The sequence below is a fragment of the Bison bison genome, unplaced genomic scaffold, assembly GCF_000754665.1.
Source record: "Bison bison bison isolate TAMUID 2011002044 unplaced genomic scaffold, Bison_UMD1.0 scf7180017864289, whole genome shotgun sequence".
Lineage (NCBI taxonomy): Eukaryota > Metazoa > Chordata > Mammalia > Artiodactyla > Bovidae > Bison > Bison bison.
Window position 1 is genome coordinate 1,155,396 of NW_011494861.1, and position 23,966 is coordinate 1,179,361.

Sequence of the window (23,966 nt, forward strand, 5' to 3'; positions counted from 1 at the left end):
CAGTTGTCGATTGGCCTTGAGCGTATGTCCATTTGCATTCCCTTTCATTGACTGGTAGTGGGTACAAATCCTATTACGCACAGGGCATAACCAAGAGGAAGAAACTTATAAAAAGGGGGAAGCCAACAGGGAGGAGTAGGACTTGTTTGGGGTCAGCCTGCTCCCATGTCGCAGGACTGTCTGTCTAATAAAAGATCTGTCTGCTTGAGCTGAACTGAGCTGTACCTTGTCTGTTATTTTAAACCTTTCAACCCACTGCTCTAGATTTTTGTTGCAATGAGACAAGAACCAAGGAAGAGAAATAAACTGGCATGACAGAATCAATAATTTTGACTTTTTACTTATCAAATGTTCTGTTGTTATGTGTTTAGCTCTCTGGATCCTTTGTATGCCCACAATATCCTGTAAGTGCTCCTGGATGTAATTTTTTGGTAGATCCTTAAAGGCACAAAATGTCTTCAGAAGATTTTATTGTTCTTGAAGTTAATACATACTTGCAAAAAAAGTCTGGTGGTATGATTTCCTTCTCCTTATCGGACCGTGATTAATACAAGAGCATAGAGTTCACCATAAAAATAGACTAGGAATAGACTAAAGACAGGTCCAAATTACTGCCCTCTAGGGAACCAAATGATAGTTACATGGTGGGAATTAGGACCAGGGAGAAATGAGGACCTTTCCTCGGGAACCCTATGGGGAAGAGTCTCAAGATACAGTCCAGAACTGTCATCACTAGCACCAGAAATTCAAGCCAATGGCTGCAGAGCATCCTGTATTTCTTAGGCAGAGAAGTTTTCCATCCCCTTCCCTCTTTCCATCCCCTTCTGGATATACCTTTTGTGGTAGACAGACTCTATAGGGGCCCCCAAGCTCTCCACCCACTGGTGTTCACATGCTTGTGTGATCCCCTTGTACAGGCAAGACCTATGATTTGCTTCTAACTAACAGAATAAGAGGGTTTCTCTGGTAGCTCAGCTGGTGAAGAACCTGCCTGTAATACAGGAGACTCTGTTCAATTCCTGGGTTAGGAAGTTCCCCTGGAGAATGGATAGGCTACCTGCTTGAGTATTCTTGGGCTTCCCTGCTGGCTCAGACAGCAAAGAATCTGCCTACAAGGTGGGAGACCTGGGTTCAATCCCTAGGTTGAGAAGATCCCCTGGAGGAGGGCATGGCAACCCACTCCAGTATTCTTGCCTGGAGAATTCCCATGGACAGAGGAGCCTGGCGGGCTACAGTCCATGGGATGAAAGAGCAAGACATGATTGAGCAACAGAATAAGGTGGGGGGGGTGGGGGTTCCCAAGCACTGCAGATCTACCTGCCAGTGCAAGGAGACTTAGGAGATGCAGGTTTCGATCCCTGGGTCAGGAAGATCATCTGGAGTAGGAAATGTCAACCTGCTCCAATATTCTTGCCTGAAAGATTCCAAGGACAGAGGAGCCTGGCGGGCTACAGTCCATGGGGCCACAAAGAGTCAGACATGACTGACTGAGCACATGCACACAATGGAATAAGGCAAAGGTCACAGCATATATGTGATAGCTTTTGTGATTACATTACTTTAGAATTTAATGGCTATCTTGCTTAAGTCTTTCTCCTTTGCTCACTTTAAGGAAGAAAGCAGACCTTTCTGGACCACCCGGTGGTCCAGTGGTTAAGAATCTGCAGTGCAAGGGACACGAGTACCTTCCCTGCTCTGGGAAGATCCCACATGCTTGGAGCAACTAAGCCCGTGTGCCACAAATACAGAGCCTGTGCTCTAGAGCCCGAGAGCAGCAACTGCTGAGCCCACACACCTAGAGCCTATGCTGTGCAACAGGAGAAGCCACCACAGTGAGAAGCCTGCGCACAACAGTGAAGAGTAGCCCCTGCTTGCCACAACTAGAAAAAGCCTGCATGCAGCAACGAAGACCCATCAGAGCCAAAAAATATAATATAGAAATCAATTTTTTAAAAAAAGAGGTAGAAAGCAGCCATTTGGGGAAAATTCACGTGCAAAAGAAACTGTGAGTGGCTTCTAGAAGCCAATAGTGGCCTCTAGCCAACAGCTAGCAGGAAACCGAAGCTCTCTGTCTTCAACTTCAAGGAACTGAATTCTTCTAACAAGCAGACTAAACTTGAGCCTCAGATGAAATGACAGCCCCAACACCTCAGTTGCAGCTAAGTGTCCATTCTCAGTGTCCTGACCCACAGAAACTGGAAGATAATAAATCTGTGTTGTTTAAGTTCATGACAGTGCTGTTACACAGCAGTAGGTAATTAACACACCTTTCCATCAAAGCTACTTACATATAGCACATAGATCATGATACCTGTCCATGCTCCCAGGAGCCCAGTCCAAAACTGCCTGTGTAGATATCTGCACCTTTTGCAAGGATCCAAGGCACCAATAAGACTCCTACCTTCATCAGTCATAGCTGAGGTCCTTGACACCAAGAGATGCTATGGCTGCAGAGAAGAGGATTCTTCAACTTTAGCACTTGGATGGGACCAGACAGCAGGGAGGCCCAGTGCTATTACAGATATGGCTAGGAAACACGAACCCAAACTAATGTGGACTGCCCCCAACATGCAATACAAATATTCTCTTCCTATTCTCTTCCTCTTTTCCCTGCAAGCAGAGAAAGTGGTGTGGGCTAAGTGAAGGCAAGATTCTTTGTAAAAGTGAGACCAAGATATAAGTTCAGTAGAGAAAGAAGGCTGACATCTTACTGCTTTAGGAAATGCAGTTTCCATATCTCAGATGGCATACAGAGATTCCCAAGATAGCCCTGGCTCTAAGACCCTGCCTTTTGATAGCTAGTGACCTAATTTTGGAATTCAGATCAAAGACTTAAGCCCAGGAGAAGCCCCCCACCCCCAGAGCCCACCCTTTTCCTCACTGCCTTCCTCTTGCCTCTTCTCACCTCTCCCTTTCTCATAAGCTCCTCTAAAATGTCCCTTTGCTGCTGTTGCTGCTGCTAAGTCACTTCATTTGTGTCCGACTCTGTGCGACCCCATAGATGGCAGCCCACCAGGCTCCTCCGTCCCTGGGATTAGTCCAGATCAAATGCGGTTACGCTGAGGGCAGAGTTTTATTGCAACAGCATCTCTCAGGCCAACTGGAATCAATCTGTAAACAAAATGTTTGAATTTGGCTGATGAACCTTTGGCCCCGGGAACAATTAGTTGCCCCCTCCTCCAAAGGAGATGTTAGCCCCAAGCAATACTTCAGCTTTATGGGTATATACCCATCACGGACAGTTGTCAACATTCATTCAGCAGAGGTCTTGTGTGTCAGAGTGTTGAGAAACTTTAAAGGCATTTTTTTTTTTCTCCATTGAGTATTTATTTCACTTGAATGAGAAGGTTAGAGAATGTTGCTAGATCCAGAATTGAACACTGTTGGCACTGAAAGGAAACAATTTGGATTTTCTCAAATACTAAGCATGACTGTTCTTAGCTTCCTTCTCACCCTTCCCTTGCAGAGTAAGCACTGACTGAGAATCTCTTGTAGCAGAACCCATAATGGCTATGCCCTACTCAGAGCCGCAACCTTACATTATGCTCTTTATATAACTGACTATAGCATTCATAATTTTCAGGGAGCATGGGAAAGAGAACGACTTCTTATCAAACAACATCAGTGATCCATGAAAGCCATCCTCCACATGGTACCACTTCACAGGGACCCCCTGATCCTCCAAACGCTTCTTATAGAGCAAGGCGTCATCACGGAGCATATCATTCTCACAGCTCACCAGGAAGGCCTCCGGAAGCTGGGCTATGATCTCATCATCCCTTACAAGGGGTGAATTTTCCACATCCAACAAGTGTTTATTTTCTAGATAGGCAGCCTCATTAAAAGGGGCAGGAAACACAGGTTGGCAGCCTGTCTTCTTGAACCTGTTGGGTAGGTTGTCAGTGCTGAGCCACTTTCGGTACTTCTTCCAGACTTTGGGGGGAATAAAACCCGGGTCACGATGGCATCCCACCAGGAGGAGTCGATAAGCAGGTATCTAAACATGCAAGTTATCATGAACTTCTGGGTGAGGAATGGAATGTGTGAGTTCTGGTGAAAGGATGGCAGTTGAAAATTGATGATTTGGAGGAGAGGATAAATCAGGACCTGGGCCCGGATTTGAGGAAGATCCAACCTGCCCACCAAGGTCTGGGAGATCAAGGCCGCTACTCCTGCCCCAACACTGTCTCCACAGAGCACAACCCGGGAGGAATCCACCCCATACGTTCCCAGGGTCTTCAGGAAGTGAATGGAGGCATTCAGGCAATCATTGGAAATGGTATGGTAATGGTGATCAGGAAGCTTATGGTACCTGAGTAAGCAGGGGACAGAAGCACACCTGTGTGAACAGGGGTCGCTGGGAAGCCATGTTACTTTCCACTCCCTCTTGCAATGGTATTTCTAATTACACCTTCAGAATGGCCCTCTGAGGTAAGGGTGCTTACCCCTACTTTTTGCATATGAGGATGTGAAGAACCTTTCCTTAACTTGTGGGCAGGGATCCTTGATTCCAAAACTATGCTCTGTCTATTTCCATAGATGGAAACGCTCCATACAAGAATGTGTAGCTTGTGCTATGCAGCACAGGGAGCCCCGCCTGGCACTCTATGATGACCTAGAGGAGTGGGATGGGGGTAGGGGGGTCAGGGGGGGAGTCTCCAGAGGGAGGGGATATATATAATTATGACTGATTCAGGTTGTTGTATGGCAGAAACCAACACAATACTATAAAGCAATTTTCCTCCATTTAAAAAAATAAGAGATTTGAACAACAAGAAAAAAACGTGCAACTTAGAAAGCTGTTCACATCATAAGTAAAACGACCAGGTGTCGAGAAAGGCCGATGAAGCTGCTGCCACTCATGAAAGAAAAGGATAGGAGAAACCAAAATGAAAGTCAAGGGCAAGTTTCTTTCAGGTAGAATTTTTTTTTGAAGAAGAATGTAATGGACCAAGGTTTGTTCCCACCAATGACTCAGAGTTGCCTTCTTTTATGGGGCTGCAGGAAGGGAAGAAGGGGTTTGGGAACTGTTCTGACACTGAAGGTATAGCGAAGGTAGGCAGTCAGAAAACAGACACAACTGGGGCTGTGGCAGACCCAGTGCCAGAGACTGATGGTCAGCGTCCTGGATGTCTGTCTAAGCCCCCAAATGTGTCTCCTCACAGGAATTCAAGGGCACAGAGAAGGAGCTTTAATATGGACTTCTAGATGTTCCGATGGTGTGATCACTGACCTAGAGCCAGACATCCTGGAATGTGAAGTCAAGTGGGCCTTAGAAAGCATCACTGTGAACAAAGCTAGTGGAGGTGATGGAATTCCAGTGGAGTTATTCCAAATCCTGAAAGATGATGCTGTGAAAGTGCTGCACTCAATATGCCAGCAAATTTGGAAAACTCAGCAGTGGCCACAGGACTGGAAAAGGTCAGTTTTCATTCCAATCCCAAAGAAAGGCAATGCCAAAGAATGCTCAAACTACCACACAATTGCACTCATCTCACACGCTAGTGGAGTAATGCTCAAAATTCTCCAAGCCAGGCTTCAGCAATATGTGAACTGTGAACTTCCTGATGTTCAAGCTGGTTTTAGAAAAGGCAGAAGAACCAGAGCTGAAATTGCCAACATCCGCTGGATCATGGAAAAAGCAGGAGAGTTCCAGAAAAACATCTATTTCTGCTTTATTGACTATGCCAAAGCCTTTGACTGTGTGGATCACAATAAACTGTGGGAAATTCTGAGAGATGGGAATACCAGACCACCTGACCTGCCTCTTGAGAAATTTGTATGCAGGTCAGGAAGCAACAGTTAGAACTGGACATGGAACAACAGACTGGTTCCAAATAGGAAAAGGAGTTCGTCAAGGCTGTATATTGTCACCCTGTTTATTTAACTTATATGCAGAGTACATCATGAGAAACGCTGAACTGGAAGAAACACAAGCTGGAATCAAGATTGCTGGGAGAAACATCAATAACCTCAGATATGCAGATGACACCATCCTTATGGCAGAAAGTGAAGAGGAACTAAAAAGCCCCTTGGTGAAAGTGAAAGTGGAGAGTGAAAAAGTTGGCTTAAAGCTCAACATTCAGAAAACGAAGATCATGGCATCCGGTCCCATCACTTCATGGGAAATAGATGGGGAAACAGTGGAAACAGTGGCAGACTTTATTTTTGAGGGCTCCAGAATCACTGCAGATGGTGACTGCAGCCATGAAATTAAACGACGCTTACTCCTTGGAAGGAAAGTTATGACCAACTTAGATAGCATATTCAAAAGCAGAGACATTACTTTGCCAACAAAGGTTCATTTAGTCAAGGCTATGGTTTTTCCTGTGGTCATGTATGGATGTGAGAGTTGGACTGTGAAGAAGGCTGAGCGCCAAAGAATTGATGCTTTTGAACTGTGGTGTTGGAGAAGACTCTTGAGAGTCCCTTGGACTTCAAGGAGATCCAACCAGTCCATTCTGAAGGAGATCAGCCCTGGGATTTCTTTGGAAGGAATGATGCTAAAGCTGAAACTCCAGTACTTTGGCCACCTCATGTGAAGAGTTGATTCATTAGAAAAGACTCCGATGCTGTGAGGGATTGAGGGCAAGAGGAGAAGGGGACGACAGAGGATGAGATGGCTGGATGGCATGACTGACTCAATGGACGTGAGTCTCGGTGAACTCCGGGAGTTGGTGATGGACAGGGAGGCCTGGCATGCTGGGATTCATGGGGTTGCAAAGAGTCGGACACAACTGAGCGACTGATCTGATCTGATCTGATCTGATCTAGATGTTCCATATAAATTGAAACATTGTTTAGCCATAAGAAAGAAGGAAATCCTGCCATTTGCAACAACTTGGATGAAACCAGGATGTTATACTGAGTGAAATAAGTCAGAAGAGAAAGACGAACACTGTATGACATCACTTATACATAGGATCTAAAGGAGCCAAAACTCAGAGAGACAGAGAGTTGAGTGGTGGTTACCAGGGGCTCTGGGCTGGTGAGGGAAATGAGGAGGTGGTGGTCAAATGATACAAACTTCCAGTTATAAGATCAACAAGTCCTGGGGATCTATAGTACAGGATAGTGACTATAGTTAACAATAATATTTTATATACTTGAAAGTTGCTAAGAGAGTAGATCTTAAAGGTTCTCACCATGAAAAGAAATGCCAATTCTGTGATATGATGGTAGCAGTCATACTGCAGTATGTAAGTATATCAAAACCAACATGTTGAACACCTTAAATTGACATCATGCATATATCATTATAGTTCAATAAGGCTGGGAGAGCAGGTGAACTTCTAAAAATAGTAAAGTGAAAGTGAAGTTGCTCAGTCATGTCCGACTCTTCGCAACCCCATGGACTGTAGCCTACAAGGCTCCTTCATCCATGGAATTTTCCAGGCAAGAGTACTGGAGTGGGGTGCCATCCTTCATCCATGGAATTTTCCAGGCAAGAGTACTGGAGTGGGGTGCCATTTCCTTCTCCAGGGGATCTTCCTTACCCAGAGATTGAACCCCGGCCTAACACAAGCTAACTAACACATGAATCAAGACTGGAATAACGGAAAGCAATACGTTTAAAAAATAGAAACAGCTTGGCTAAACCAGTTAACAGCTTAACTAAACTAGGATTAGAGAACTTATTTAAAATATGGTTGTTATCTTAAATTTTATTTGAGGCTGTTGCTAGTTGTCTTTTCAGTTCTTGCAACTTAAAAGCATTAAAAAAAAAAAAACCTCATTCTACTTGTAAGATTAAATTGAGAATTCCATAAGGAAAAATGACACCTTAGGCTAGTGACTTTCAAACTTATTTAGAACAAAAAAAATTATTTTTTTATTAAAATGATACCTGGAGCTCCACCAAATAAAAAAGGTAGATGCAGTTGTTCTGGTTTTGCCCAAAGATAAGACACCTGAATCCCCCACTACTTCTTCTTTGACCTCCGGACCCACCTCTGAGACAGTGAGGGAAGCCCTAGTGCTCCACGGAACCCAGTTTGAAAACCACTACCTTCTATTTGACCTTGGATTTTATTTCCTATAAAAGGTTTCCTAAAGCATCATTTTTAAGAATACAATTTGGGGACTTCCCTCGTGGTCCAGTGGTTAAGATTCCATACTCCCAGTTCAGGGGGCCTAGGTTCCATCCCTGGTCAGGGAAATAGACCCCACATGCCACAACTAGGACCTGGAGCAGCCAAATAGATAAATATATTTAAAAAAATAAATAAAGAGTAGGGTGGGTTGATTGCTTATAACTTCGCCACATTTCCGCAATAAGCAATATAGTGATGAATAATTCAGTGTTATCAGTATGGGTTCCCACTTAAACGCAGGCAAGGCACATGCGCCTCTGTGGAGTCCTCACGGTGAGATGGCCCCAGCACCTGTAAGCAGCAAGCACAAGCTTCAGCTTGCACTTTGCCACGCCTAGAAGTGAATGCTGCTGCTTAGTCATTTCAGTCGTGTCTAACTCTATGTGACCCCAGGGACTGCAGCCCGCCAGGCTCCTCTGTCCATGGGATTCTCTAGGCAAGAGTACTGAGGTGGATTGCAATGCTATCCTCCAGGGGATCTTCCTGACCCAGGGATCAAACAGGTCTCCTGCATTGCAGGCAGATCCTTTACCACTGAACCATGAGGGAAGCCCCAGAAGTGAATGTGACTCATCAAATGTCAAACATACAAACCTGACGTCATGAAATAGCATGTGCTTTCTATTGCAGAATCCCAGGCCTGCTAGAGTAGGAAACAGAAATGCCTACACCTCCTTGGACTCTGTCTTGCCCGCCCACCTTCAGGGATGAAGGCTCTGCAGAGCCAGATGGCTGAAAGACAACTCTTTCAAACACATATTCTCCAAGATCTTACTTAAGACACTCCATTATGTCTTGACAAAAAATCAGGGAGCACCCAGACCATGATCATGTCTCCCTTAGGGTTCTCGGGGCATTTCCCCCCAGGCACCATCCACCTGCAGCCCCTGGCAACCTGAAGAACCTTACCTGCCTTTCTTCCTCCCCCAGCCTAGCTTATCAAAACCTGTATGCCAAGCCTTTTCAGCTGTCTAGAATAACAGTACAATATACAGTACAACAGTGTGCTCCGTCATGTCCGATTCTGCAACCCATGGACTGTAGTCCACCAGGCTCCTCTGTCCGTGGGATTTTCCAGGCAAGAATTTTGGAGTGGGTTGCCATTTCCTCCTCCAGGGGATCTTCCCAATCTAGAGATTATATCAATAACCTCAGATATGCAGATGACACCACCCTTATGGCAGAAAGTGAAGAAGAACTAAAGAGCCCCTTGATGAAAGTGAAAGAGAAGAGTGAAAAAGTTGACTTAAAACTCAACATTCAGAAAACTAAGATCGTGGCATCTGGTCCCATCACTTCATGGAAAATAGACGGGGAAACAATGGAAATAGTGACAGACTTTATTTTCTTGGGCTCCAAAATCACTGCAGATGGTGATTGCAGCCATGAAATTAAAAGACGCTTGCTCCTTGGAAGAAAAGTTATGGCCAACCTAGACAGCATATTCAAAAGCAGAGACATTACTTTGCCAACAAAGATCTGTCTAGTTGAAGCTATGGTTTTTCAAGTAGACATGTGTGGATGTGAGAGTTGGACGATAAAGAAAGCTGAGTGCCAAAGAATTGATGCTTTTGAACTGTGGTATTGGAGAAGACTCTTGAGAGTCCCTTGGACAGCAAGGGGATCCAACCAGTCCATCCTAAAGGAAATCAGTCCTGAATACTCACTGGAAGGACTGATGCTGAAGCTCAAACTCCAATACTTTGTCCACCTGATGTGAAGAACTGACTCATTTGAAAAGACCCTGTTGCTGGGAAAGACTGAAGGTGGGAGGAGAAGGGGACAACAGAGGATGAGATGGTTGGATGGCATCACCAACCCTATGGACATGAGTTTGAGTAAACTCCGAGAGTTGGTGACGGCCAGAGAGGCCTAGTGTGCACAAAGGGTCCGACACAACTGAGCGACTCAACTGAACTGAACTGCATAGGCAGGCAGATTCTTTAGCATTAGTGCCACCTGGGAAGCCCAAGAATAACATCCTCATCAATTTCCTACAAGGTATTAGTGGAGGTGCTTATTAACACCTTTATGTGTTCAAGGCATGTTTTTATTATCACTAAGCCCTCAGAGATGTAGAGTCTGGTGGACACTCTAACTGTGGAATGTCGGACATGAGGCTCATCTGGCCGGGAGGTACGATGATGAGGACCGGAAAGATGCTATCTTCCTCCATCTCATCAAGGAAACCAGAGATACTGAGGAAGTTGCTTTGTTTGAGGGGGCTTGTTTTAGAGGTTGAATCTAAAGGGGGCATTTTTAGCTTCTCTCACTTGTGTTCTCTAAATAGTTTCCCTATGACTTGTGATCTGTTGGATTAAGAACCAGAATTCTGGTGAGTGGTCCCCACAGCCCCTTCCATTCACTCAAAAGCCCTCTCCTATTTTCAAAGAACTCCAGGTGCCCAGAGTTATGGCTTCCTTGAGATGCTTCCAACATTAGTCCCTTCATGGTCGGGAGTTAATTAGCTAGCTAGTTAGTTCATAAGTTCGTTAGTAATTCATTTTAACAATGTGAAAAGCATCATTGCCCCAGAGAACAGCTAGGATATTAACCAGAACCTTCAGAATCTTCAGCCAACCCTCTAATACCCCCAGCACCATCCCATCTCACTGCCTGCCCCATTTGAGGGAATGGTTACCCTGAATCACGTAACCATCATTCTTTTTCTTCCCTTTTTACATAATTTCATTGTGCCTATGCATATTCCTTAAAAGTGTTGCTCTGATTTTAATTGTTTTTCATTCTGTAGACAGAGTATCTCGCTTTACGTAATTTTTTGAAAATTTTCTCACTAAATTTTATACTGCCAAGATTCATCCACATTATGGGTGTGCCTTCTGGTTCACTTATTTGAACAGCTCCACCATATCCCATAATGCCTCAGTGAGTGTAACGTGACGCTGACAGCACCACCGTTGATTCATGTACTCCCTGCTGATGGGCTTTTGGGCTGTTTCTGGTTTAGGCTGTTTTGAATGCTACCGTGCCTGTCTCCATGGACACATGTGCAAGAATGTCTCTCCAGGATTAGGATCTCTGTTCTGCAAATCATCTGGGGCCTCACCCTACCTTCTGCCACCAGGTAACACCCATTAACTTTCTCCAGCAACTCACCCAACTGCCAGCAGCACAGAGTCGGTCTCCCGGGCTAGAGAACCACACAGGCTGTGGTATATGTCTGCAAGACAAAACCAACACAGCAGCAGCTGCCTGTGAGTAGCCTGTCCCAGGATTGGTGCCCACGGGGCCCAGCACTGCCCCCCAGCTCACAGGAAGAGCTACCAGCAATGCTGGCACTAGGTGTGACAGCTCCCCTCTCTTCCCGTTCTTGCTTCCCTTGAAGTGACTCTGGCCACCTCTGCCTGGACAACAGAAAAAGCTTAAAATCAGACACCTGAATCCACCCAAGTCTCCTGAATGTCGGGGAGCAGATATGCCTTGGGGCTCACCAGCCACAATGTTTTCTTTGACAGCAGGGGAAACCTTGGAGTTAGAAGGCTTGGTGCTTTGAAACAGACAAAGCCAAGATGAGGGAAGGCGGGCATGTCTGCCCTGGAATGTGAATAATAATTATATATATATACATACATACATATATATATATATATATGTGGGCTTCCCAGGTGGCTCAGTGGTAAGGAATCCACCTGTCAATGCAGGAGATGAGGTTCGATCCCTGGGTCGGGAAGATCCCTGGAGGAGGGCATGGCAACCCACACCAGTATTCTTGCCTGGAGAATCCCATGGACAGAGGAGCCTGGCGGGCTACAGTCCACGGGGTCACAAAGAGTCGGACACAGCTGAAGCGACTGAGCACACACACATTTGTTTTTCTTTCACTGCTCGGCCCCATTGTTTGGGTAAGCTCCATGAGGACCTTTCTTGTTCTCCACAATGTCCCCTGGGCCTCAAAGAGGGTCTGACACATAGTAGGTCCTTAAAAAATATTTGCTGAGTGAGTCCTGCTGTTACTTTTGGCAGTAATGTCATTCCTCTGCAGAGGAAGAGGAACAGTCACAGACAAAAAATGGAGTGCTCCCAGAGGCCTCTGAAAGGGAAGAGTGATCTTGGACAAGGGGGCCAGTGCAAAGATGTGTGCATGTGTGCTCGCCACAGACTACAGCCCACCAGGCTTCTCTGTCCAGGGAATTCTCCTGGCAAGAACACTGGTGTTGGTTGCCAGGTTGCCATTTCCTTCAGGGGATCTTCCTGACCCAGGGAATGAACCGTCATCTCCAGTGTCTCCTGCATTGCAGGCAGATTCTTTACCACTGAGCCACCAGTGAAGTCCCACAAAGCAGATACTCAGCATCCAGGCAGCAAGTTCAGATATTATATTCTACCACCAGGTGGCGGTACAGCCTAATCTCAGGGAACATGTAATGGGACAGCTAATCTCTTCACATGGGCAAATTTTCCCCTGTGTGGCCATCTCTCCATCCTCCCTTTTGTTGGTTGGTTTATATCCCTTTACCCAGTTATTCACCCATCCATCCATCTATGTATTCATGTGTTCATTGTTTTTGTTCAGGTCCTAAATTGTGTTTGACATTTTGGGACCCCCAAGGACTGTTGCACACCAGGCCCTCTGTCCTCCACTATCTCCCAGAGTTTGCTCAAATTCATGTCCATTGAGTTGGTGATGCTATAAACCATCTCATCCTCTGCCACCCCCTACTTTTGCTTTTAATCTCCCAGCATCAGGGTCTTTTCCAGTGAGTCAGTTCACATCAGCTGGTCAAAGTATTGGAGCTTCAGCTTCAGCATCAGTCTTTCCAGTGAATATTCAAGGTTGATTTCCTCTAGGATTAACTGATTTGATCTCCTTGCAGGCCAAAGGATTCTCAAGACTCTTCTCCAGCACCTGGAGAATTTGAAAGCGTCAATTCTTCAGAACTCAGCCTTCTTTATGGTCCACCTCTCACATCCAGTACATGACGACTGGAAAAGCCATAGCTTTGACTATATGGACCCTTGTCAGAAAAGTGATGTCACTACTTTTTAATACACTGTCTAGGTTTGTCATAACTTTCCTTCCAAGGAGCAAACATCTTTTAATTTCATGGCTGCAGTCACCATCTTCAGTGATTTTGGAGCCCAGGAAAATAAAACCTGTCACTGCTTCCAATTTTTCCCCTTCTTTTTGCCATGAAATGATGGGACCAGATGCCATGATCTTAGTTTTGTGAACATTGAGTTTTAAGCCAGCTTTTTCATTCTTTTCTTTCACTACCATCAAGAAATCCTTTAGTTCCTCTTCACTTTCTGCCATTAGAGTGGTATCATCTGCATATCTGAGACTGTTGATATTTCTACCAGCAATCTTGATTCCAGCTTGTGATTCATCCAGCCTGACATTTTCCAAGATATACTCTGCATATAAGTAAAATAAGCAGGGTGACAATATATAGCCTTGACATACTCCTTTCCTAATTTTGAACCAGTCCATTGTTCCATGTCCAGTTCTAACTGTTTCTTCTTGACCCACATATAGGTTTCTCAAGAGACAGGTAAGGTGGTCTGGTATTCCCATCTCTTTAAGAATTTTCCACAGTTTGTTGTGATCCACACAGTCAAAGGCTTTAGCATAGTCAATGAAGCAGAAGTAGATGTTTTTCTGGAATTCTCTTGCTTTTTATATGATCCAAGGGATGTTGGCAGTTTGATCTCTAGTTACTCTGCCTTTTTTAAACACAGCTTGAACATCTGGAAGTTCTTGGTTCACATACTATTGAAGACTAGCTTGGAGGATTTTGAGCATTATCTTGCTAGCATGTGAAATGAGCACAATTGTCCAGTAGTTTGAACATTCTTTGGCATTGCCCTTCTTTGGGATTGGAATGAAAACTGACATTTTCCAGTCCTGTGGCCACTGCTGAATTATCCAAATTTGTGTGCAACACTTTAGCAGTAGCATCTTTTAGAATTTTAAATAACTCAGCTAGAATTCCCCATCACTTCCTCTGGTTTTGTTTGTAGTAATACTTTGTAAGGCCCACTTGACTTCATACTCCAGGATGTCTGGCTCCAGGTGAGTGACCATACCACCATGGTTATCCAGGTCATTAAGAGCTTTTCTATATAATTCTGTGTATTCTTACCACTTCTTAATCTCTTCTGCTTCTGTTAGGTCCTTATCATTTCTGTCCTTTATTGTGCCCATCTTTGCGTGAAATGTTCCCTTGCTATATCCAATTTTCTTGAAGAGATCTTATGCTTATACATTCATTCAAAAAATAAAACCATGGGTCTGGCCCTGGAGTCCTGCAACAAGCAAAATAGAAGTCTTTCTTGCACTCTCAGACTTTCCGTTCTCAGTTGGGGGATGCAGACAGTAAATAAGGAAACACCTGGAGGAAGGAGATACATTCAGATTGTGACAACTGCCATGAAGAAAATGTTAAAGGATGATGTCAAGGATGGATGGACCCTGGGCATAGTGCAGGGCACTAGAGTGGGTAGGGAGAGTTCTTTAGAGAAGATGTCTAGGAGGCCACTCTGGGGAGGGACTTTTGAGATCGAACTGGAAGAATAAAGAAGGGGTCACCAGTCCTGCAAAGTGAGGGAGTGCAGGGAGACAACTCTGGAGGCCGGGAAACAGCAAGAGAGAGAGATTCCGAGAGAAGGAGCCTGGACTGTCTGCTGCACAAGCAGTGTGGTTGCCGCAGAGTGATCGCTCCGAGCCGCTGGGAGGCCCAGGTGAGCAGGCAGGAGAGGTCTGAAGGGCCAGCACCAGCTACTGGGGGAGTTCAGGTTTCATCTAAAGACTCTGGAGGGGTCTTGCCTGGTGGGCCAGTGATTAAGAATCTGCCTTCCAATGCAGGGATGTGGCTTCGTTCCCGGGTCTGGGAACCAACATCCCACATGCCACAGGGCAACTAACCCCATGTGCCACAACTACTGAAGCCCAAGTGCCCTAGAGTCTGTGCTCTGCAACAAGAGAAGCCGCCTCAGTAAGAAGCCTGCACACTGCAGCACAGTGGCCCGCGCTTGCTGCAACTAGAGAAAGCCCGCACATAGCCATGAAGACCTAGCGCAGACAAAAATGACAAATAAACTTATTTTTTGAAAAAAGACCCTAGGGCTTCCCTGGTGGCTTAGTGGTAAAGAATTCACCTGCCAGTGCAGGAGATATGGGTTCGATCCCTGGTCCGGGAAGATCCTGCATGTCGCTGAGCAACTAATTCTGTGTGCCATAGTCATTGAGCCTGCTCTCTAGAGCCAGTGAGCCAGAAGAAGAAGGCACTGCAGTAAGAAGCCAATGCACCACAGCTAGAGAGTAGCCCCCACTCACCAAAACTAGAGAAAAGCCCGAGCAGCAAAGAAGACTCAGCACAGCCAAAAATAAATAAAAGTATTAAAAAAAAAACAAAACAGCTGGAAAGCCACAGGAAGGGTTTCAGTGCAAGACAGACAAGTTCCAACTTATACTTTTATGAGCTCCTTCTGGCTACTGGGTGAGGATGAGACCATGAAGGGCCAGGAGTGACGGGGGAGAGTAGTTGCTGAGATGTGGGAGTAAAGGGATGTGGCAAGAGAAAGATCACAGTGATCTTGCAGAGCCTGCAAGAAACGTGTGCATTTGAGAAATATTGTGGGGGAAGAACAGATAGGACTAGCAATAGCTGTGAGTGGTGAGCAGGGCGAGGGGAGCAGAGTCAATACTGCAGGGCCATAAATGCCATCTCCACCCCCCTCACCTCCCCAGCCACTTCACCACCCTCTCCTTGACCTAGACTATCACAGTATAAAAAAGAACATTTCCACACCATCTGCTGACTTGAGCCCAAAGCCCATAGTCTGGACTCCCAATAAAAATCTCCAACTGCTGATTTTTTTTTTCTGGAGAAGGAAATGGCAATCCATTTCTGATCTCTTGGAGAAACTCCAACAAGGTTCCCATAGGAGGGGTAGGGGGCAAAGCTGTGTGTGTGGATGAGGCTCTTCCTTGGTGAAGCCACAGCAGAGGATCTAACCCAGGCTCCCCGCTAAGGCGGCTCCTCCATGGAAGAAGATGATGCCTCGCTGGGGGCTGGGGGAGGGTGTCTTGGGCTGGAACAGCCTGACTGGTATGGTCCCAAAACGCAGGTTGGTTACCACGAGCACAGGATCCTCCTTGATTCTCACACTCTTCTGCAAAAACTGGAGAAATCTGAGCAGGGAGCAAACCCCTATCTTCTCAAATATATTCCCCTGTTAGAGGTAAGAGAAAGAGAGGGAGAGATTAGGGAGGTTAGGGTCTATCTGAATGGTAGATGACTCCTGCTCCTTGTAACTGCTAGGATGTTCTTGCAGTTTCTCGTGTGCCTCAAAGCATGGCCCCAGGGCTCATCAGCAAGCGACAGGCTCTGCAGAGCGTGTCCAGATAAAGGTCGGGTTTGCAGAATTTCCTCCCAAAAGCTCTTGGTTGAACAGTGGTAAGAATTTGCCAAAGAGCTAGCCCACGTTTGGGCTGAGTGGTTGGGCACTGAGCTCATCAAAGCCAATGTCCAAGGCAAGATGACTGGCAACCTTGCTCTCTTTGGCCCCCGGCTTGAGATGGCAGAGACAGGTTAACACCTGGGTTAACACCATCATTGCCCCCGTGGATTAGGACAGATGCTTAAGCCACATTTGTGTTCAACAGAAAAAAGTAATGGGACCAATTAGGGATGTCTGCGGAGAAGGCGATGGGAGCCCACTCCAGTGCTCCTGCCTGGGAAATCCCATGGACGGAACAGCCTGGTAGGCTGTGGTCCATGGGGTCACGAAGAGTCGGACACGGCTGAGCAAATTCACTTTCACTTTTCACTTTCATGCATTGGAGAAGGAAATGGCAACCCACTCCAGTGTTCTTGCCTGGAGACTCCCAGGGACGAGGGAGCCTGGTGGGCTGCCGTCTATGGGGTCACACAGAGTCGGACACGACTGAAGTGACTTAGCAGCAGCAGCAGCAGCAGCAGCAGCAGCAGCAGCCATGGGTTCAGGAAAGAAAGTGAAAGTCATTCAGTTGTTTCCGACTCTCTGCAACCCCATGGACTATACACTCCATTGAATTCTCCAGGCCAGAATACTGGAGTGGGTAGCCTTTCCCTTCTCCAGGGGATCTTCCCAACCTAGGGATCAAACCCAGGTCTCCCACATTGCAGACAGATTCTTTACCAGCTGAACCACAAGGAAAGCCCAAGAATACTGAAGTGGGTAGCCTATTCCTTCTCCAGCAGATCTTCTCAACCCAGGAATCAAACTGGGGTCCCCTGCATTGCAGGTGGATTCTTTACCAACTGACCTATCAGAGAAGTCCATGGGCTCAGGAGGAGGGATCAATGGTACCAGGGCCATCTATCTGCCAAATGTGAAAAGAAGTCCATTGTTTTTAAACTTATGGTCACTCTGGTTATAAGCAAATAAATAGTGAAATATTTCATGAGATGTAGTTACATGGTATTGTATCACATGTAATAAATGCATTTCAATCATGTCAGATCATCTCTTCTATGGACCTCACATGGAATATGTATGTGTCTGTGTCAGAAAGAAAATAGCACAGGATGATAACACTGAACACAGTAAGAACAGCTGACACTTACCTGTCACCTGTGACATGCCAATCCTGGTCCAAGGGCTTTAGGTTATTACCTGGCTCAAACTGTTCAGCAACCCTTCTAAGTCAAGCACAATTATCAGTTCCATTTTGCAGATGGGGCAAGTGAGGCATACCAAGGTCAAGTGCCTTGCCCATCAATGAGTAAGATACAGAATTTATGTTCTCAATCACTAAACTAGAAACAGCTTGGGTTCTGGAATCAAGCAGATTCGAATTCAAGACTTAGCTCTGCTGCTGCTGCTGCTAAGTCGCTTCAGTCATGTCCAACTCTGTGCACCCCATAGATGGCAGCCCACCAGGCTCCCCCATCCCTGGGATTTTCCAGGCAAGAACACTGGAGTGGGTTGCCATTTCCTTCTCCAATGCATGAAAGTGAAAAGTGAAAGTGAAGTTGCTCAGTCATGTCTGACTCTTAGCAACCCCATGGACCACAGCCTACCAGGCTCCTCCATTTATGGGATTTTCCAGGCAAGAGTACTGGAGTGGGGTGCCATTGCTTTCTCTGAGACTTAGCTCTACCTACCGCTATCTCACTGAAAGACCTCAAGCGTTCCCTTCTCTGAGCTTCAGTGTTCCTCGTTTGTAAAATAAAAGAATTGGGTCTATAGTCCCTGAGGATGAAGCTTGGGAATCAGATGTGACCACCCATGGGGAGTGTGTCACTGGTGGGTTCTGGCAAGTGTGAGCTCACAGCCATTGGTGTGACCTTGCCCAAGGTCTGTGGGATGCCCCAGTGCATTCCCTCCATGGAGACAACCCCACCCCTATGCCAGCTGCCCCACTGCCAAGGCTAAGGTTTCTCAAAAGGGAACTCCAAACAAAACCACTACTTTTCTGCTTAAGTTGGAGGAGAGCAAGGTTCCCAGGGCCATGAGGATGACCTCCTTTCCCACCACTTGGCCCACATCCGAGGAGCCCATCCCAGCATCTTGAAGCGTAAATGGTTCAGGGATTTTGAACAATGCAAAGTGGTGATAAACATCTCTTAGCACCACATTCTGAAAGGTCACTAGATACGGCCAGGAAGTTAGATTTGTTTTTGTTTTGTTTTTGTTTAATATTTATTTGGCTGTGCTGGGTCTTCATTGCTGTGCATGAACTTTCTCTAGCTGCAGAGAGCAGTGGCTATTTTCTAGTTGCGGTGAGGGCTTCTCATTGTGGTGGCTTCTCCTGTGGTGGGGCACGGGCTCAGTAGTTGTGGCACATGGGCTTCGATGCTCTGTGGCACGTGGGATCTTCCCGGACCAGGGACAAAACCAGGTCCCCTGCATTGCAAGGTGGACACTTAACCCACTGGACCACCAGGGAAGTCTGGTTTGGTTTGTTTTTCCCAGAAATGAGTTCACATTTGCCAGAGCTAGTCATTTAGGACAGAGGCAATTTAGGAAGATTGATTACTGTCTATTATTATTTATAACATTATAAATATATAATATTTATAATAGGCTTTATATTTATATAAGTATATAATACATATAATATAAACATAAGTACACAAATATTATATATCTATATTATATTGTTTGCATAAATGTTATATGTATATATAAATACTGTAAGTATAATATATTATTTCTGTAACATTGTCTGGAAAAACACAAACAAACTTTTTGGCCCATCTAATATTATTTATAAGAATGTATCAGAACTTCCCTGGTAGTGTGGTGGATAGAAATCCACCTGCCAATGCAGGAGACACGGGATCAATCCCTGGTCCAGGAAGATTCCACGTGCCTCGGGGCAGCTAAGCCTGCACACTGCAACCGTGAAGCCCGAGAGCCCTGCAGAGCCCATGCTCCGCAGCAAGAAAAGGCACCACAATGAGAAGCCCGAGCATCACAAACCAGAGAGTAGTTCCCACTCCCTGAAGCTAGAGAAAGCCCACACACAGCAGCGAAAACCCAGTGCAGCCACAAATAAATAAGTAAATAAATGGAATGTGTTAGTAGTATTGCAAATGGGACCATCAGTAGTTTAGGAACGTCTGAGGTCTAGAACTTCAGATGAATATTAAGATTCTTTTACAAAATATTCTAGCAGAGCTTAACTTTTAAAATGAACCCTATAGCATTTTCTATATTAATCCTCATATCTTATAGGAAGGCCGAAGTCATTTGTGTGTGTGTGTGTGTGTGTGTGTGTGTGTTAGTTGCTCAGTTGTGTCCAACTCTTTGCAATCACATAGACCGTAGCCCACTGGTTTCCTCTGACCATGGAATTCTACAGGCAAGAATATCGGAGCAGTTTGCCATTCTCTTCTCCAGGGATCTTCCTGACCCAGGGATCGAACCCAGGTCTCCCGCACTGCAGGTGGGTTCTTTACTGCCTGAGCCTCCAGGGAAGCCCGAAGTCACTCATGGTGGCGATTTAGTCACTGGGTTGGGTCCGACTCTTTGCAACCCCATGGACTGTAGCCCACCAGGCTCCTCCAACCATGGAAAATTCATCCATGGATTTTCCAGGCAAGAATACTGGAGTGGGCTGCCATTTCCTTCTCCATTCATATTATGAAGTCATCATTATAGCCTTCAAATCGATAATGATTTTAGCAATTGCTGTGTCTTTGCCTTCAAAGATTTTATATATATATATATATATATGCTAATAATCTATTTTTATGGAGTCCTTTCTAAGCACCCAGCACTATACCCTGCACCTTAAATGCATTTCTCACTCACTCCCCACCTCACCCCTATAAAAAGCATCTCCAGCTATCCTCACCATTTTAGAGGAGAGTCTCAAAGACATTAGTCCACAAAACTAGCAAGTGGAGATTCAGTGCTCAGACCCAAAGTTGTCTGACTACAAAACTATGCACCTGATTTCTGGGCTGTAGAGTCTTTTAGGTTTTTGCCTCCTTCTCCTTAAAATTTGTTTGCCTTCTGTATCTATCTGTCTTCTGGAACAAAATGAACCACTTGGATATCACCATGCTTATCCCTGTCACCTGTGGTGAGCAGTCTGTTCTAGGAGGGCTCAGGGCTGGGGGGACCAGGATGGAACTTCACAAGCTGGATTCAGCCTCCACAGCCAAGCTCAGACCCATCTCAGAACCTCCCAGGAGCAGATGTCATCAGGAGATGTTTGGCTTGTGGACTACGCCTGAGGAGAATCACCAAAGGCTGGAAAGATCGCAGGTTTTCTGGGCCACTTGGACATCGTTTTCAGTCCAAGGGCCTCAGACTAGCCTGGAATTTCATGCAGATTGCAGCTGCTGGCTTGAGACAACCTGACCTCCAGCAAAGTGCATGGCCAAGATTAATACGAGAGATGTGCATACCACTTCCTCAGCCTGTCTCCTTGGGGCAGTAGCATTCACCTAATTATAAGCTAGACTTGTTCATTTCTCTGAAAGTCATCTGTATCCTTGGTGAAACAGCCCAACAGCCCAAGAAACACATTTGACTTATTTACCAAATGCGCTCAGTGCTCAGTCACGTCTGACTTCTTACAACCCCATGGACTAGAGCCCACTAGGATCCTCTGTCCAGGGAATTTCCCAGGCAAGAATACCAGAGTGGGTTGCCATTTCCTACTCCAGAGGATCTTCCCAACCCAGGGATCAAACCCACGTCTCCTGGTTGGCAGGCATATTCTTTACCATTGGGCCACTTGGGAAGCCCATTATTTGCCAAATATCACCAAACCCTTGTCACCTGGTACCTTAATCTTCTTACCAACCTGATGGAAGAAACACAATTATTCCCGCTTCAGAGATAATGAAACTAAGGCACAGAAGGGTGAAGTTAATTGCCCAAAATCACACAGCCAGGGAGTAGCTCTCACTTCCTTCAACAGTTGTTCTCCCTGCAGGTCATCAGTGTGAACTGGTTGATCTCCACCCATGGTTGGGACATTGTAATTAAATCAAGTTGCCTGCCTCTTACTAGATGCCAAATTATTCCCAAATCTGCTGCTCTAGGCATGTGCCATTTCATCCCAAATCTCAAACCCCTGCTCAGAGTGAGCCCAGCTGGGGTAGCCACTCTTAAATGTTGGGTGAATTCCCTGGATTGATCAGCACATGGTAAGTAAGCATGTGCTAGGTGCCAGGCCCTGGGATAGATAAGGTGGGCCCTGCCTTCCAGGTGCTTGCAATCTTTGCTGGGGGTGGGGGACACCTGTGTGCTATGAAGTGGAAGATGCTGTAGGTGAAGCAGGTTCGTTCTGTCGGGCTCCGAGCCATTTCAGGGGAGGGGCTGGGTCTGGGATAGTTTGGGAAGCCTCAGAAATGAGCCCGCTGATTGGCATTCAGTAAATGCTGTTGAAGGAAGGAAAAAGAGGTGGAGGGGGGGTGGTGAGAGGAAGGATGGGAAGGGAAGAGGGAGAGAAACAGAATAGCAGACACAAAAGAGAGGGCTGTCTCCCATCTGTCCTTCAGTGTCCATGAAGGCTTGGTTCCAGGACCCCCACGATACCAACATCTTTAGATGCTCAATCTCTTGTAGTCGACCCCCCTCCTCCACGGATGCAGGACTTGCAGACAGGGAGAGCCCACTGTGTAGCAAAGTCTGTCTTTCTTGGGAGGGTCTGAAGACAGAGAGAGAAAGCAAATGAAAGAAGAACAGGCCCTCCTGTCCCTTCAAGGGACCTAGAGAGAGGAACAGAGAGAGAGAGAGAAAGCTCACTCCAACTCATGAGGGTACTGAGTGCCAACTCACCAAAGTGACCACGTAGACGAATATGCAGTGCAGAAATCGGAACTTGGCAGGATGTCGTAAAGCAGAGGGGACATCAGTGGTGAGGAAGTGCTCAAAGACAGCCCAGACAAAGACCCCCAGGAAAAAGGTGCCTAGCGCAGCTGGAAGCACCAGCCACAGGACAACCATGTTCCCAAGGTTGCGAGGAGCTTGGGTCTGGCGCTCAGCAGGACCTGAGCCAGTCACACGGGCTCTGTCCTTCCTCCCACTCTTGGATTAACTTTCACTTGTGACTTGAGACACTCACGGCATGACCAATGGGAGCAAGAGTGACCCACCTCCTCAGGGAATACAGGGACCAGGAAAACTAATTCCGCTTGTCGGGGCAGCGGGGAGTCTCAGGAGAGGGGCTTCCCAAATGCTCAGTAAAGATCAGGCTCAAACAGCACCTGCATCTGGGCCCCAAGGGAGGGGTTGCCTACAGGCTGCATAGGAGTCTGTGGCCTGAACTTTTCACTGTCAAACAGGACACATGTGGCCAATCTTCCTCATGGGCATCTGGTCAGGGTGGGCAAAATGCATCGTACACCAGGTGGTTGCCCTGACCCCACTTGGATGTTCCAGTTTACCTTAGGAGAAGCAGCACAGCCCAAAGTTAAAAAGACCCACTCAGAGGCCAGCCCTCCTGGGTTGAATCCTGACTTTTCCACTTACTGGTTCTGTCTTAGGTCACTTAAGTCTGTTCTCTGCATGTCCATTTCCTTTCCTGCTCATGCATGCATGCTAAGTCACTTCAGTCATGCCTGATTCTGTGTGACCCTATAGACTGTAGCCCTCCAGGCTCCTCCATCCATGGGGATTCTCCGGGCAAGAATACTGGAGTGGGTTGCCATGCCATCCTCCAGGGGAACTTCCTGACCCAGGTATTGAACCCTGGTCTCCTGCATTACAGGCAGATGTTTCACCATCTGAGCTATCAGGGAAACCCTTCTTCTCCTGTAAGGAGGGGTAATTAGAGAACCTAACTGAGGAACTGTGAGTAGTGCTGCAGTGAACATGGGTGTGTAAACATCCTCTCATTTGTCAAGTCAATTTTGCTGAGCTATAATGAATAAATATACGCATACATAGGCATACAAAAATGTGCTTCATTCATAAGGATCAGTTTGAGGAATTCTCACAAGACTTAACACACCCAGGTAACCAGCACCCAAACAGGGATAAAGAGCCTCTTCTCCCCATCACCATGCCCCCTCCCCCAGTTACTACACCCAATAGAGGTAACTACGATCCTTCTTTAACAGCCAAGACTCATTTGTCTGGTTTCTGAATTTTGTATACATGGAATCATGAGTGTTCCTTTATATGCAGCTTCTTTCTTTGAACACCATGTTGTATGTAATCTTTGTGTTGTATGTATCAGTTCATTCATTCTCATTCTGGTATAGCATTCCATTGTATGAATATACCACAATTGTTTATCTTTTCTGCTGCTAAATGACATTTGAATTTTTGCCAGTTGTCGGTGCATTGCCTCTTAACTCCAAACACAATTTTCGCCTGCTCTTTGAAAATGGGATGGAACCTTTCAACATCTTTCCTTTGTCCACTGGCAGCAAAGCACTGTCAAGAAAGAGTACTGTG

General features: G+C 46.1%; 1 protein-coding gene across 1 annotated transcript; it reads right to left on the bottom strand.

The window, feature by feature from the left end:
* Nucleotides 1-3,535: 3,535 nt before the first annotated feature.
* Nucleotides 3,536-22,511, bottom strand: AADACL4 (arylacetamide deacetylase-like 4). Its single transcript, XM_010850180.1, is given in 5 exon segments — nucleotides 3,536-3,948; nucleotides 3,951-4,312; nucleotides 11,211-11,274; nucleotides 16,073-16,289; nucleotides 22,344-22,511. Coding segments are annotated over 5 exon segments (1,224 nt in total).
* Between the last annotated feature and the right edge of the window lie 1,455 nt (nucleotides 22,512-23,966).